General features: G+C 46.4%; 1 protein-coding gene across 1 annotated transcript in view; it reads left to right on the top strand.

Moving 5' to 3' along the window:
• The window catches only part of HYDIN (HYDIN axonemal central pair apparatus protein), a 373,932-nt gene that overhangs the window by 349,416 nt on the left and 10,929 nt on the right, over positions 1–13,587 (top strand). The window contains exons 74-84 of the mRNA XM_032486698.1: positions 73–238; positions 2,721–2,868; positions 3,292–3,499; positions 3,992–4,213; positions 4,672–4,841; positions 6,263–6,461; positions 8,154–8,312; positions 9,062–9,339; positions 10,545–10,764; positions 12,350–12,562; positions 13,405–13,568. Coding sequence (XP_032342589.1) covers positions 73–238; positions 2,721–2,868; positions 3,292–3,499; positions 3,992–4,213; positions 4,672–4,841; positions 6,263–6,461; positions 8,154–8,312; positions 9,062–9,339; positions 10,545–10,764; positions 12,350–12,562; positions 13,405–13,568 — 2,147 coding nt within the window. The remainder of the gene's footprint in view (positions 1–72; positions 239–2,720; positions 2,869–3,291; positions 3,500–3,991; positions 4,214–4,671; positions 4,842–6,262; positions 6,462–8,153; positions 8,313–9,061; positions 9,340–10,544; positions 10,765–12,349; positions 12,563–13,404; positions 13,569–13,587) is intronic.

Below are 13,587 nucleotides of genomic sequence, written 5' to 3' on the forward strand. Positions count from 1 at the left end.
AGAGCCTCCAAGGCCACGTGGGTCAGCAAACAGAAGGGGCTCTAACTGCTGTGCTCCAAACTGTCTTCTTAGATCGTCTTCCAGTTCTCACCTTCCCATCTGGACATCTCAGAAGCATTCTGGACTTTCTTAATCCCTGAACACAACATCACAGTCCCCTTCCTGCTGGTAGGCAAAGCCAGTGACCCTCTCATCATTCTGGACAAGTCACATATCAACTTCAGTTGTCTCCTCATTGGTAAGGCTGCCCTGTTGGTTTATTTACAGTTGCCATGATCTGGGGAGGGGAGTGAGACCAACCCAGCGATGAGCCCCAGGAGCAGACTTGGGTGGGGAACTCTTCCTCGTGCCTTCCAGAAGCACGTCAGAGGGCCTCTATCATTGTTCACAAGGCCACAAAATATTTAACCTCCCAATCTAATCTCCATCAAGTGTCTTCTAAACTCACACAGTAATAACCTAAGGAAATTTAGGAGGCTTGTTGCGGCTCTTACTTGGAAGATTCCTCTGGGGCCTGGACTGACTATGTTTATTTCTAGAGACCCATATCATCCCCATCCTACTTGCATGGGCCGCCAGATTATGACTGTATCTGTTTGCTTCTTGGTCTTTGTCACAGTGTCCAAATTTCTCTGCCATCCTTTCACACGTTTATCTGGTTCTGCAAATATTACTGAGTCCCTTGTATGAGGCCAGCACTCTTCTGTGAGCTGGCGATACAATGGACCAAGCCCAAGTCCCCACCGTGACGGTAGTTAACATTCTAGTAACAACAAGCAGACCACCAAAAAATGAGAAAACAAAACATATAGCATGTCGGATGCTGAGGAGTGTTCTAGAGAAGAATAAAGCAGAGTAGGGGAAATAAGGAATGCCAGTATGGGAAGGTGACTTTGAGCAGACACTTTGAAGGAAATAAAGGAGGTGATTGCCAGGTCTCTTACAGCACTACCAATCTATCACATAGATGTGATGTGTGTGTGTGGTGTGTGTGTGGTGTGTGTGTGTAAAATGCGATGAAAGTCAGAGGATTTTTTAGTAATTCATTAGATTTTTTTATTTGTAAAAGTAATACTCTTTACAAGTCAATCAGTGTGGTGTTGTATAAGGAAAAATTTAATAAAAATCACTCCCCACCCATTCTATCTCACCCTGTCCTTTCCGACAAAGGAAACCAGTGTTAACAGTTTGATGTGTATCATTTCCACACATTTCTTGTACTGATGCATATAAATAGATGAGAGGAGATTGTAGTGTTTGGAAAGGTTTTGAACCAAGAAATGGGAAATGCAGCATAAGAATAATAAGACAAACAGAATTTAATCTAATGCAATAATGGTGCATTTCCATATAATTATTATATCAACAGATTAAAGAACAACAAGGTGATCATATTAATATAGACTGAAAAGTCATTGCTAAAAGTCAGCAGACATTCTCAACAAAAAGTCTAATAGGAAAAGAGAAAAAAACTTAAATAAAGATGAGCCAAAATCAAGAGGCAAATTTTATCTTGTCATAAACCACTAAAATCAATTCAATTAAAATCAGGAATTAGGCAAAGGTGCTCATTATCACCATTATTATGGGACAATTTCTTAGTGATTTTAGCAAATACAATAAAATAAGAAAATTAAATAATTGGCATAAATATTGGAGAAAAAGAGACAAACTATCTCATGCTGTTGCTGATGATTCATACATAGATAACCTCAAGAGACTCTAGAGAAATGCAAAATAAACTACTAGAATCAACAAGATACTTTAGAAAGTAGCTGGATACAAGATACATATGCAACCAATGGTTTCTCTTTCTTCTAGGGATAAGCACCTAGAAACAGAAACAAAAAATTCCATTCAATATTGATAAAATCTATATAATAGCTAAGAATAAATGTAACAGGAAAAGCATAGGACCTATATGAAGAAAACTATAAAATCTTATTTAAATGCCCCCAAATAAGATCTGAACATTTGTCAATTCTCCCCAAGTTAAACACAAATTTATCAGATTCCAATTAAAACCTTAACTAGAGTTGCAAGAAAAAAATACAAGATGCACAGTTAAATTTTAATTTCAGATAACAATGACTAATCTTTTAGAATAAGTATTCAGTATAAGTATGTCCCCTGCAATATTTGAGACTTACTTGTACTAAAAAATTATTTGCTAAATCTGACAACCTTAGTCCTGAAAGGATAGGGATGAGGGGAGACTGGGTAAAATGATTCTAAAGTTTATGTGGAAAAGTCAATGCTCTACAATAGTCAAGAAGAGTAAGAAAAAGCCAAATAGTGATAGGAGGTGTGTTAGTCAGAGCCCTGTCAGGATACTCATGACATACCCAAAGTCTAACCCAAAAGAGTTCGCTGCAGGGGTGATTTACAGAGATCAGGGCAGAGCTAGGCGTCTACTCGCCCCCATTGACAAAAGCAGGAGGGCATTGGGTCTGAAGAGACAGGAGAATCCCAGGAGAGCCCATGTGGCAGGGGCAGGCAGTTGACGGAGTCAAGTTCTAGGAGGAAGGAGTAGAGTTCCCTTGGGAGGAGCTAAAGGAAGAGAGGTAGCCAGAGGCCGAGGAGCTTGGAAAAGGAGAGCAAAGAAGTCAGAGAATCTCTTCTAAGAATTCTGGCCTCCTCTGTCCTGTGGAGCAATATCCGCTGAGACACTTCGGGAGCAGGCCTGAGACCTCCCTTGAGGGCCACTGTTTCCTCCTCAGGCAGAGAAGCCAGAGAGACAGTGAATGTCATCAACAAGGAGGAGCAGGGGTTCAGTTTCGCCTTCCTGGACAACTCCCGATACTCCGAAGGTTTCAGCAACAGCCTGGTCGTGTGTCCCATGGAAGGCTGGCTCCCACCACTGTCCAGGTAAAGGAAAAGGAAGCCCCTGGGACTACACTTGCCCCACATGGCAGGGGGCCCAGGCCTGCCAGCCAGGAGAATCCGTTTGCTTTAGAGTGCGCTGTCTATGAAGCCTCTCCCGACTCAAAATTTAGATATTAACACTTCCGTCTCTGTCCGGCTCATTCCCTGCTGTTCATTTTCCTGATGAATTGTGAAGCACGAGAACTTTAAGCTCTTGTGCTTAGTATTTTCTTATGTTTGTATTCTTTTCCTTGCTTTTCACTGTGTTTATGAATCCATAAAGCAGTGGCCACCTTGCCTGGCAAACCTTCAAAATTCATCATGATTTGGAGTTCTGGTGCTTTTTCTTCAACATGTATCTGCTCATCCATCCCACCCATATTCTTCAGGAGGTTTTATCTAGTCTGCTGTCTTCTTCCCCCACAGGTTCCCAATTGATATTTTCTTCACACCAACGCAGGAAGGAGATGTGAATTTTAATTTGATCTGCAACGTGAAAAAGAAAGTCCACCCTCTGACCTTAAATGTCAAAGCTGAGGGCTACGTTATGAATGTAGAGGTCAAGTGCAAGGACAGGACTGGCTCCATCACTCTCTTGACTCCCAACCAGACCACCATTGTCAACTTCTATGAGGTAAAGGTGGGAGTGGACTTGCCCTCTTGTTTCCACACTGGCTGGGAAAGGCAGTACAAGTGAGTATTAGCTGGATCTCTGTTTCAGCTGCCAAGAGACCAGAACAGAAACTCTCCAGCAGCAGCGCCATCCCCAGAATGTGCATAGTTTTGATGGGAAAGCTTTTCTCATTTTACATTCCAGGGGTTAGAGAGATGGTAGGGAAGGGGGAGAATGCTTGTCCTAAACACACAGGAAGGATGTTTTGCTACCAGGGGACATCGAAGAATTAAATTGTCATCTTACTCTTCAGCTCTGAGGGGCCCCCAGCACTTAGTAGCTCTTGCTGGGATATCTGACTACACTAAGCTCGGGATACTCAGCTCACTGGTGTCGTCTGCCATCCCTACACCCAAAGGATGTTTTCCTCCAACATGTTACAGATCCTGACCCCAGAGAAGAGAACTGTGGTTTGCATTCATTCAACACACAACACTACTCTCTGTCTCTCAGGTGGAGCTGAATGAATGTGTCCAGTGTGAATTCGGTTTTATCAACACTGGAAAGTTCAACTTCAGTTTCCAGGTGGAGCTGTCCGGCCCCAAATCCCTGCTGCAGTACTTGGAATTTTCCCCCATCGAAGGCAGTGTGGACGTGGGGCAGAGTGCTCACACCTCCCTGTCTTTCCAGCCATTGAAGAAGTGTGTCTTGAAGGACCTGGAACTCAAAATCAAGGTGAGACCATTTAACATTGTCCAACACTGAAAGCACTCACAGCATTCTTATCTTGAGAACTCTGTCTCATGGCCACCCTTAGCGGCAAGGGAGGATGGGAAGTGACAGATTTTTCCCCCATTAGCACATGGGCAGCTAATCAGAGTCCTGCTCATAAGGAAGCCTTGCGAAGGATGCTGAGTGGGAACAGGCCATCTCTGCCACGCCCCTCCGCCTTCCAGTGGAATCGTTGCTGCAGGAGCAAAGCAAGAGTCAATGTCAGATCCTGTACAGAGTAGTCCACCTTGTTTTTTTTTAATCAACAAACTCCTAACCTGTTCATCAGAATCTCTGCAGATGGAGCCCTGGGACCTGAATTTTTTTAAAGCACTCACTGCTTGCCTCCTTCACCCGAGGGCCTAAGGACCCTTTCCTCTCACATCTCCCAGTCACACTCCACCACCCTTCCCTCCCCACAGATCAGCCACGGTCCAACATTCACGTGCAGCATCTCAGGCTGTGCCGTGAGCCCAGCCGTCCATTTCTCCTTCACCAGCTACAACTTTGGGACCTGCTTCATCTACCAAGCTGGGATGCCCCCATATAAACAAGTTCTGGTTGTCACCAACAAGGAAGAAACATCTATGAGGTAAGCAGGCTTCCCAGAGCTTCCAGATGACTCTGCCACTCCTGTGGGACCTCCCGCCCTCACACAGGTGACGTCCCGCCAAGACAGAAAAGGAAGGACTGTGGGAAAGAGTCAAACATAGATGGGCATGCATCTGGAGTCTCCCTTCCCCTGCACTAACAATGATAATTGGGTAGCATGAGCTACTCTGCTATAAAACAATCTTCTGAAAATGAGGAGGGCAGTGCCAAATGACCTGATGTGAGGTTTGGCGGCCTCCATTTATTTTTCCCATGTACTAGATGTGGAAACTGAGGTTTGAAGAGTGAAAAAGTTAATTTCTCAGGCCAGTGACCTTGCCATAAATGGCAGATCCTTGCTGAGCTTAAGCCTTCTGATTCAAATCCCACCTCTGCGCCATCCCTGTGTAGAACATTCCAGTCCAGGTTTCTGGGCCCTTTTCAAGACCTAACAAAACAAAATCTCCAGAGACCTGTGTTTATTCAGAGTTCTCTGGATTAGTACTTTTTTCAATGACAGAAATGTTATGTATCCGCCCCGTCCGATACAGCGGCCTATAGCTACATGTGACTGTGGAGCACTTGAAATGTTACTACTGCCACTGAGCAATGATTTTTTAATTTTACTTTATTGTAATAATTTTAATTTTGCTAGCCACATGGGTCTAGTGGCTACCGTATTGGCTAGTACAGGTCTGGGTTCAAGTCCCAGAACTTCTCTGTGTAACCTGGGGCAAATTTTTTAAACTCTCTGTGCCTCTTTCTCCTTGCCTGAAGTGAGGAGTAACAATACTATCTCTCCAACAGGAGGGTTAAATTAGTTCAGCTCCCCTTGAGGAATGTTTCCTATGTCCCCTGTTTAGCGATGATTTGGTCACTTCATCCCATTGAATTCTCACAGCCACCTCATGAGATAGCAATCACTATCCCCATTTTACAGATAAGGACACAGTGACCCAACTGGGCTAAGTCATTTTTCTAGGGTCACACAGCTAGTGATAGAGCCTGGATCCAAACTCCTGTCTGTCTGACTCTGGAACGCATACTCCTCTCCACTATGCTCTCCCCCCAGTCACTTCAGCAAGCACTTCCTTCTGTGAGAGGGTACAAAACCACAAGCTGCATTATCAAGAAAGGGAGGACAAAGAAAGGGAAAGGAGCCCCCGGAAAAGGGTCAGGAGACTGAATTTGAGGCCTGGCTCTGCCAGGATCTGGGGATATGATCTGGGACAAGTAGCTTGACTATGCCCGGAAAGTGTGGGCTGGATCATTGCCGAGGTCCCTTCCAATCCTTAAATTCTGACTCCAGGACAGCAGGGCAGGACATGCAGCAGTGCTCAGCTTGAAGAGACTTGGGGTCCGAAACAGTCCCGCCAGGTTGGCCATCTGAGAGCTTACACACTGTCCTCCTGTTTTCTCTAGCATCGATTGTCTGTATATCAATACCAGCTACCTCGAGGTGAATTTCCGAGTCGATGTGATAAAGCCAGGAAAGACACTGGAGATTCCGATCACCTTTTATCCACGAGAAAGCATCGATTATCGAGAACTCATCCCCTTTGAAATCAATGGGCTCTCACAACAAGTAGTTGAAATCAAAGGGAAAGGGACTGAAATGAAGGTAAGAGACAAGTCGGGGAGATCCCCGGACTTGGCACCCTCCTACCCGCCCTTCCCAGCCACCTTCACCCACCTGAGCCTGCACCTTCCTCCCCTCCTCATCACCAGCCCCCCGTCAGTCCCACCCAGGGTGAATTGTCAGAGCAGACTCAAGTGAGTCACGTGGATCTCACTCAACACCAAATACCAAACTGTGCTGGATCAACGGGGACAAGTAGTCACAGGCCCTGGAGAAACATTCTTCTCCTTGGAGAAATTTGAGACTATCAGATGCAACACCCCAAGCATGTCCTTTTTCTCCCATATTGGGGCGTGTTTTGTTTTCAGGTTTCATAGGCAAGGTCTGTTATAAGCAATGTGTACAAACATACGTTGCAGTGATAGAACATCCTTCCTTAACACCACGTTGACTAGCGCTTTCCAGCCAGTCGCAGGTCCCAGGAGTATACTCGATTGAGGGTCTTTCATCTACCAGGTGCTCCTCATAGAAAGCGAAGCCCTTCCTTCCCAATGTCTGGTAAACATTTAAGGTGTCTGTCTGGTGGGAGTATTTGCATTTCATGGGAGGTCTGGGGAGACTGAAGACCTTCCAAGAGTCTCAGTAGTGCATGGGACATTTCAGCAGCCCAGAAAAAAATGGGAGGGCTATATTCTTGGCAGCCTTCCCATCAAACCAGGGGAGCAGCAGGACCAGGCATGCGGTGTGTCTGCACCCGAGCTAGTGGCAGTGTCTCTTCTGACATAACTGATTCGTTCCTGTGGTCATTCTTTCATTCATTCATGGCACATCTATGGCGTGTAGGTACTTTGCAAAAACCCAGAGGTGACCTCCAGGAGCTCACGGGCTGGTGCTGGAGGTGCTCTTGCCTTTGCAGACAACTTGGAAACTTGTGAGCTGGATAGAAAGATCGTTGTGGCGGTCAGGGGGTACAGTTTGGTGACTGGTCAAATGACAGTGACCAGTGGATGCTGCTCATTGGGAGTTATGCCATCCTGGAGGGCAAGGCCCAGCCTGATCTGGGCCTGATCCAGGCCAGCATTTGGATCAGTGCTTTAGAGGAGGACTCTGAAGTGAATCTCCTTGTCCACCTCCACTGCCACCATCATCTCTCACTTCTCAAGGCTCTCCATCCTGCCCCTTCCAGTCCATCCCCACAAAGGAGCGCACCAGAGCCCCCCACAAAATACACGGCTGATTTTGAGTCACTCCATGCCTCACTGGCTGCCCACTTCTCCCAGAATAAAACCTGACACCCCCCAGACTTATTTCTCACATCTCCCCATCGCTCCCAGCCCCAGGCCTTGACGGGGCTGCTCCCTCCAGCTCAGGGCCCTGCCACAGTTTGTCTCCTCCCTGGGTCCTGTCTGACCCTGTGCTGGACAGCACCACAGATCCTGCCCTTCCTTCAGCTCTCAGGAAGGTCTCCCTCACCTCCAGGCTGCCTCTGCCCCCATACCCTGAGCTTTCCCCTCACAGTGCTTCACCCAGCCTGAATTACATCATCATGTGACAAGTTGTTGAGTGGTCATATTATGCACATAGATGTTTACTGAGCAAGCAGATGCCCATCCAGTGTGAAGACGCGGGACTCAGAAAGAGGGAATCCCCCCGCCCCACCAGGGCACATGTGTCATGTTTGTTTTTCTCATTGACCGACAAACGCTCCCTCCTACTCTCTTTCTTGTCCCACAGATTTTAGTCCTAGATCCAGCCAATAAGATTGTGAAGTTAGGAGCCATCCTGCCTGGGCAGGTGGTGAAAAAGACAATTTCCATCATGAACAACAGCCAGGCCCAGCTCACATTTAACCAGTCAGTCCTGTTCTCGACTCCAGAACTCCAGGAACCCAAGGTTAGTGCTCGGGGACCCCGTGGCCTCTTCACGCCCCCTGGTGATACGGGTGATGGCTCTGGTGACCCTGACACCTCACAGTTCTCAGGCCCTGTCAGTGAGCTGGGCCTTTCTGAGGGCTCCCTGTGCGGCCTCTGATCATCTTCACCAAAACAGCTCTGGGCGGTGCCTCTGCTCCCCTCACTTTACATGTAAGGAAACCAAGGCTTCAAGAGGCTGCATCCCTCTAATGGGCATCAGGGAAGCAGACAGAGAATTGCCCCTGATGGGATTCAGAAGATCTGGGCTCTAATGCGCATACGTCTTCAGGGCAGAAAATTTCAGGAATGTGGAAAATCATAAAGAAAAACATTTTGGCTATAATCTCATACCCAGAAATAATCACTTAACATTTTGGTGCCTATCTTTCCCATTTTTCCTACACAATTTTAAAAATAAAATGGAATTACAATGTTTAGACCATTTTGAAACTTGCTTTTACCATCTCATAAAAGAGCAGGGGTTATTTGCAAGGAGTGGAAAAGGGAATTAACGTTCACTGAGTGCCTGTTACGAGCCACACATTTTGTACAGCTGATCTGAGTCTTCCTCATAGAGTAAGTCACATAAAGTTGCAGGAACTCAAACTCAGTGACGTGGCTGGTGAGAGAGCCGAGTGAGTTTATCCCTGGCCTGTTACAGTCCCAGCAGCAGGAACTCCCCTGGCCCCACTGCCCTCAGCTCCTGACTCTCATCATCCTTTTTTCTAGGTCATCACCTTGACACCATTCCGCAACATCTCTTTGAAGCCCAAAGAGGTCTGTAAGCTGGAAGTCACCTTTGCCCCAAAGAAGCGCGTCCCTCCCTTCTCCGAGGAGGTTTTCATGGAGTGCATGGGGCTCCTGCGGCCCCTCTTCCTCCTCAACGGCTGCTGCCAGGCCCTAGAGATCTCCCTGGACCAGGAGCACCTTGCATTCGGACCAGTCGTGTGTCACACGCAAGCCACGCGTCGCATCCTCATGTTGAACACAGGCGACGTGGGCGCGAGGTAGGACAGCCTCTGTGCCTGGACTCGCCCTGGATTTGGAGTAGACATTTGTTTTACCAACGTGGCCACTTCTTTCTTTCCCCTCCCTTTCACATCCCCTCCCTTCCCTCAAGATGTGACAGTGGCAGCCACACCAGGGTGATCACTGCTGCCATGATTACTAAAACTAACATGATAAGGAACATTTGCTCGGTGCCTGTGTTACGCCCTCCACATGGCTCATCTCATGTAAACCCAAGGACAGTTCTATGACTGATCCATATTACAGCAGAGAAGGTCGAGGTGGAATGAGATGAAGTAACTTTCCCATAATCATACATTGAGCAAGAACCTACAATGTGCAGGTGCCATGCTGAGTGTGCTTACATATAAGATCCCATTTCCCCATCCCAGGACCCCCTAAGGTAGGTACTGTATTTTCCCATTTCACAGAGGAAGTGGAGGCTCAGAGTGGTTAGGTGACTTGCCTGAGGTCACACAGCCAGGAAGTGAGAAAGACGGGATTAGGACCTAGCTATATTAACGGCAGGTCTCCTTCCAGGCTCTTCCCTCTTGCTAGCAGGTTCCTGTCCCTGTCACTACTCGGCCATGCCCAGCTGTGCACCACACACCTGCAGGGGGAACCCTTCACATCGGCCTCAATGTGAACGGTGCCCCAAGGTTGTGGCCCTGCAAGCACTGGTGTGCACCATCCACCCTCTGCCTCCTGCCTGAACCGAGTGCCAGACCACAGAGCAAAAACCACACAGGGCCATCGGATCCCAATGCCACCAAGAACAGGGGCAGCTCTCATGTGAAGGGATTGTCTCCACCCTCCTGGATCTGACCTGAGAGGCAGTGCAGGGAGGGTTCCAGTCCCGGCGCAGCCACTTCCCAGCTATGTGACTTTGGGTACAGACATGTAAGCATGTTCATGCATGTGTTCCCCATTGTGTCACTTGTGGGGAATGAGATAAAATGCGCTGCTTCCCATCCTGCTCAGTTTCCAGGGGGAGCCAAGAGATCCACCCAGGACTGACCTGGCCTTTGTCCCACTGGCTCAGCTCTGCCAGGCAGTCTTCCTCCTCCCAGGTCCCAAGGGGTATACAAGGGGATGAACCTCCCAGCTAAAAGCCCAGGCAAAATCTCTTTTCTCAGCAGCGTTGAGGACACACACCCAGGATATTACTAAACTGTCTTCCTTGTCTCCTTTTGTCTTGGAAAAGGTTTAAATGGGATGCCAGAAAATTTGAGCCTCATTTTTCCATCAGCCCAGAAGAAGGCTATATCACTGCAGGCATGGAGGTTTCTTTCGAAGTGACTTACCATCCCACTGAGGTGGGCAAAGAGATTCTCCATAAAAACTTGCTCTGCTTCATCCAGGGAGGCAGTCCTCTGAGCCTAACCCTGTCTGGAGTCTGCGTGGGACCACCTGCAGTAAAAGAGGTCAGTAGCTGCTGCCCACGGGTGGGCCAGTGGCCAGAGTGGGTCCAGCAAGCCCCATGAGGGAACTCATTCAGGCCTTCTAGAAACTAGTGGTTCTGTTTAAACAGTCCTGGGTGCCCACATCAAGTATTCAGACCTGCTCCCTCCCACCACAGGGCCTCTGTGTGCATATGCTATTCCCACTGCTGATAAATTCATTTCTCCCTCTTCATTTAGTTAATTCTTATTTATTCTTCAGCCCTCAACTCAAGCATCTCATTCTCAGGGAAGGTTGTATTGACATCTCTGGCTAGATCAAATTCTTGTATGAGCTCTGGAAGTAAAAGGTGAACACCTTTCTCCTTCTCTGTCGTTTAAAAAAATACGTATGTCCTTGGGTTAACCCTCTGCCAGCCCTGTTCCTAGAAACCTAATACTGGTCTGTCAGCTGTGTTCCTGGCAACGTTGCTTATGGTCAGAATGACACCTGATCTCCATCTCTTGTTATTTCAAGAATGTTATGTAAGTGGAATCATACAGTATGCTATAAACATATATGTACAAGTCTTGGCAAGAATACATGCTTTCATTTTCCTGGGTGAATGTGTAAGAGTAGAATGGCTAGGTCATAGGGCAGGTATATGTTTACCTCTTTAAGAACCTACCATATTGTTTTCCAGTGGTTCTTAGGCTTACACCACATCCTTACCAACACTTGATGTGGTCAGTTTTTTTCATTTTAGTCATTCTAATAGGTGCATAGTGGTATCTCATTGTGGTTTTTAATTTGCCTTTCCCTAATGCCTCATGATGTTAAGCATCTTTTTAGGTACTTATTTGCCATCCATATATCTTCTTTGTTGAACTGTTCAAATCTTCTATTTTTATCTGGGCTGTTTGTTTTCTTAGTATTGACCTCCTTTATATATTCAGGACACAAGTTTTACATTTAGATCTTCAATCTGTTTAGAGTTCATTTTTGTATGTAGTGTAAGATATGGATTGAAATTCACTTTATTTTATTTTTTGTACATGGATATCCAATTTTCCAGCACCTTTATTGGGTAGATTACCCTTTCTCCACTAAATTGTTTTTGCACTTTGGTCAAAAACCAGTTGATGGTATATGTGTGGGTCTGTTGCTGAACTCTGTTCTTGTCTCACTCGTGATCTCTTTGACTCTCTTTACACTGGTGGCACACTGTCCATATTGCTGAATTCAATGGCTAGTTCTCACCCCTCATCTTGCTTGATCTGTTAATAGCATCTGACACCTTGAACAAGTCCCTCCTCCTTCAAACACTTGTTCACGTGGTTTCCAGGATACTGCCCTCTCCTGGTTTTCCTCCCACCTTATTACCTGCTCCTTCCCATCTCCTCTTTGGATTTTTCTTAACGTTGAAGTGCGCCAGTTAGGAATTAGTCCTGAAATTTCTTCTTTTGTCTAAATAGACTTACTTCTTGATGATCTCATCTAGTTTCTTGACCCTAAAAAAACATTGTTATACTGACATCTCCCAAATATAAATATCTCCAGCCTGAACCCTTCCTTAAAATGCAGATTTGTAAGTTCCACTGCCTGCTTGAAGTGCCTGTCTTCTTCCAGGTGGTGAATTTCACCTGCCAGGTGCGCTCCAAGCACACACAGACCATCCTGCTCTCAAACCGCACCAACCAGACCTGGAACCTGCACCCCATCTTTGAGGGCGAGCACTGGGAGGGGCCCGAGTTCATTACCCTGGAGCCCCATCAGCAGAACAAGCCCTATGAGATCACCTATAGGCCTCGCACCATGAACTTGGAGAATCGCAAGCATCAGGTAGGCTGAGCGCCCCCCCTCATTGGTTTCCTGGCATGATTGGGAGGAGGAGTTGTGCAAGAGAGGTTAGGAGCTCAGACAATGTGAGAACAAGAGGGAACCCCGCAAATCATGTTGGAACAATGGGGACTCACAGATTATCAAGTCCAGGGCTTCCTTTTTTGCCTATATGTTTTCATATTTAGGGGATTCTCTTGGAACCAGGTGTTCAGTTCTGAAATGGAATCCTGGACTAAGTAAGCATCAAGCAATCAATTTTTAGCTTAAGGGCATGAATAACATCATAGTGACTATAATAAAAAGCAAAAAAAAGCAAAGAAACCACAATCTTCTACCCGCCTGCCAAGAAAAAGAACTGTTTTCTTCTATCTTCTCTACCAACCCTTACTCAGACACAGTCACAGCTGTCCTCACAGCATCCTGAGTTTTGAGCATTTTCATATTTACTGTGTAGTCTTCATGATCATTTGTAATGACTGACTAATATTTTATTGAATGAGAGTTCTGTAATTTATTTAACATCTCCCAATTCCTGGATGTTTATGTTACCTCCATATTTTCATCAATATAATATAAACACTTCTAATATACACATGTATGTATATATGTAACTTTTTTCTCTGGAAGGATTTTTCCTCAGGAAGTTTCCTGGAATGGGATTCCATTCCTGGTCCAAACACACATGAACATTTTTATGGCTCTCAGAAACATATTACCAAGCGTGTTATGTGTTACATGTATTGGCAGAGCCTTCATTAATCCTGTGTCACTACCACTATTCTGAGAGGTACAGAATAGAGGGCCCTCTGTGTCCTTCTGACCGCATGTCTTCTTCTCCTCAGGGTACCCTCTTCTTCCCCCTCCCGGACGGGACGGGCTGGCTCTACGCGCTGCATGGGACTTCTGAGATCCCGAAAGCCGTAGCCAATATCTTCCGCGAAGTGCCATGTAAGACGCCCTACACTGAGCTCCTACCCATCACCAACTGGCTGAACAAGCCCCAGAGGTGAGGGGATGGGGAACTG

The sequence above is a fragment of the Camelus ferus genome, chromosome 9 (genome assembly GCF_009834535.1).
Source record: "Camelus ferus isolate YT-003-E chromosome 9, BCGSAC_Cfer_1.0, whole genome shotgun sequence".
Classification (NCBI taxonomy): Eukaryota; Metazoa; Chordata; class Mammalia; order Artiodactyla; family Camelidae; genus Camelus; species Camelus ferus.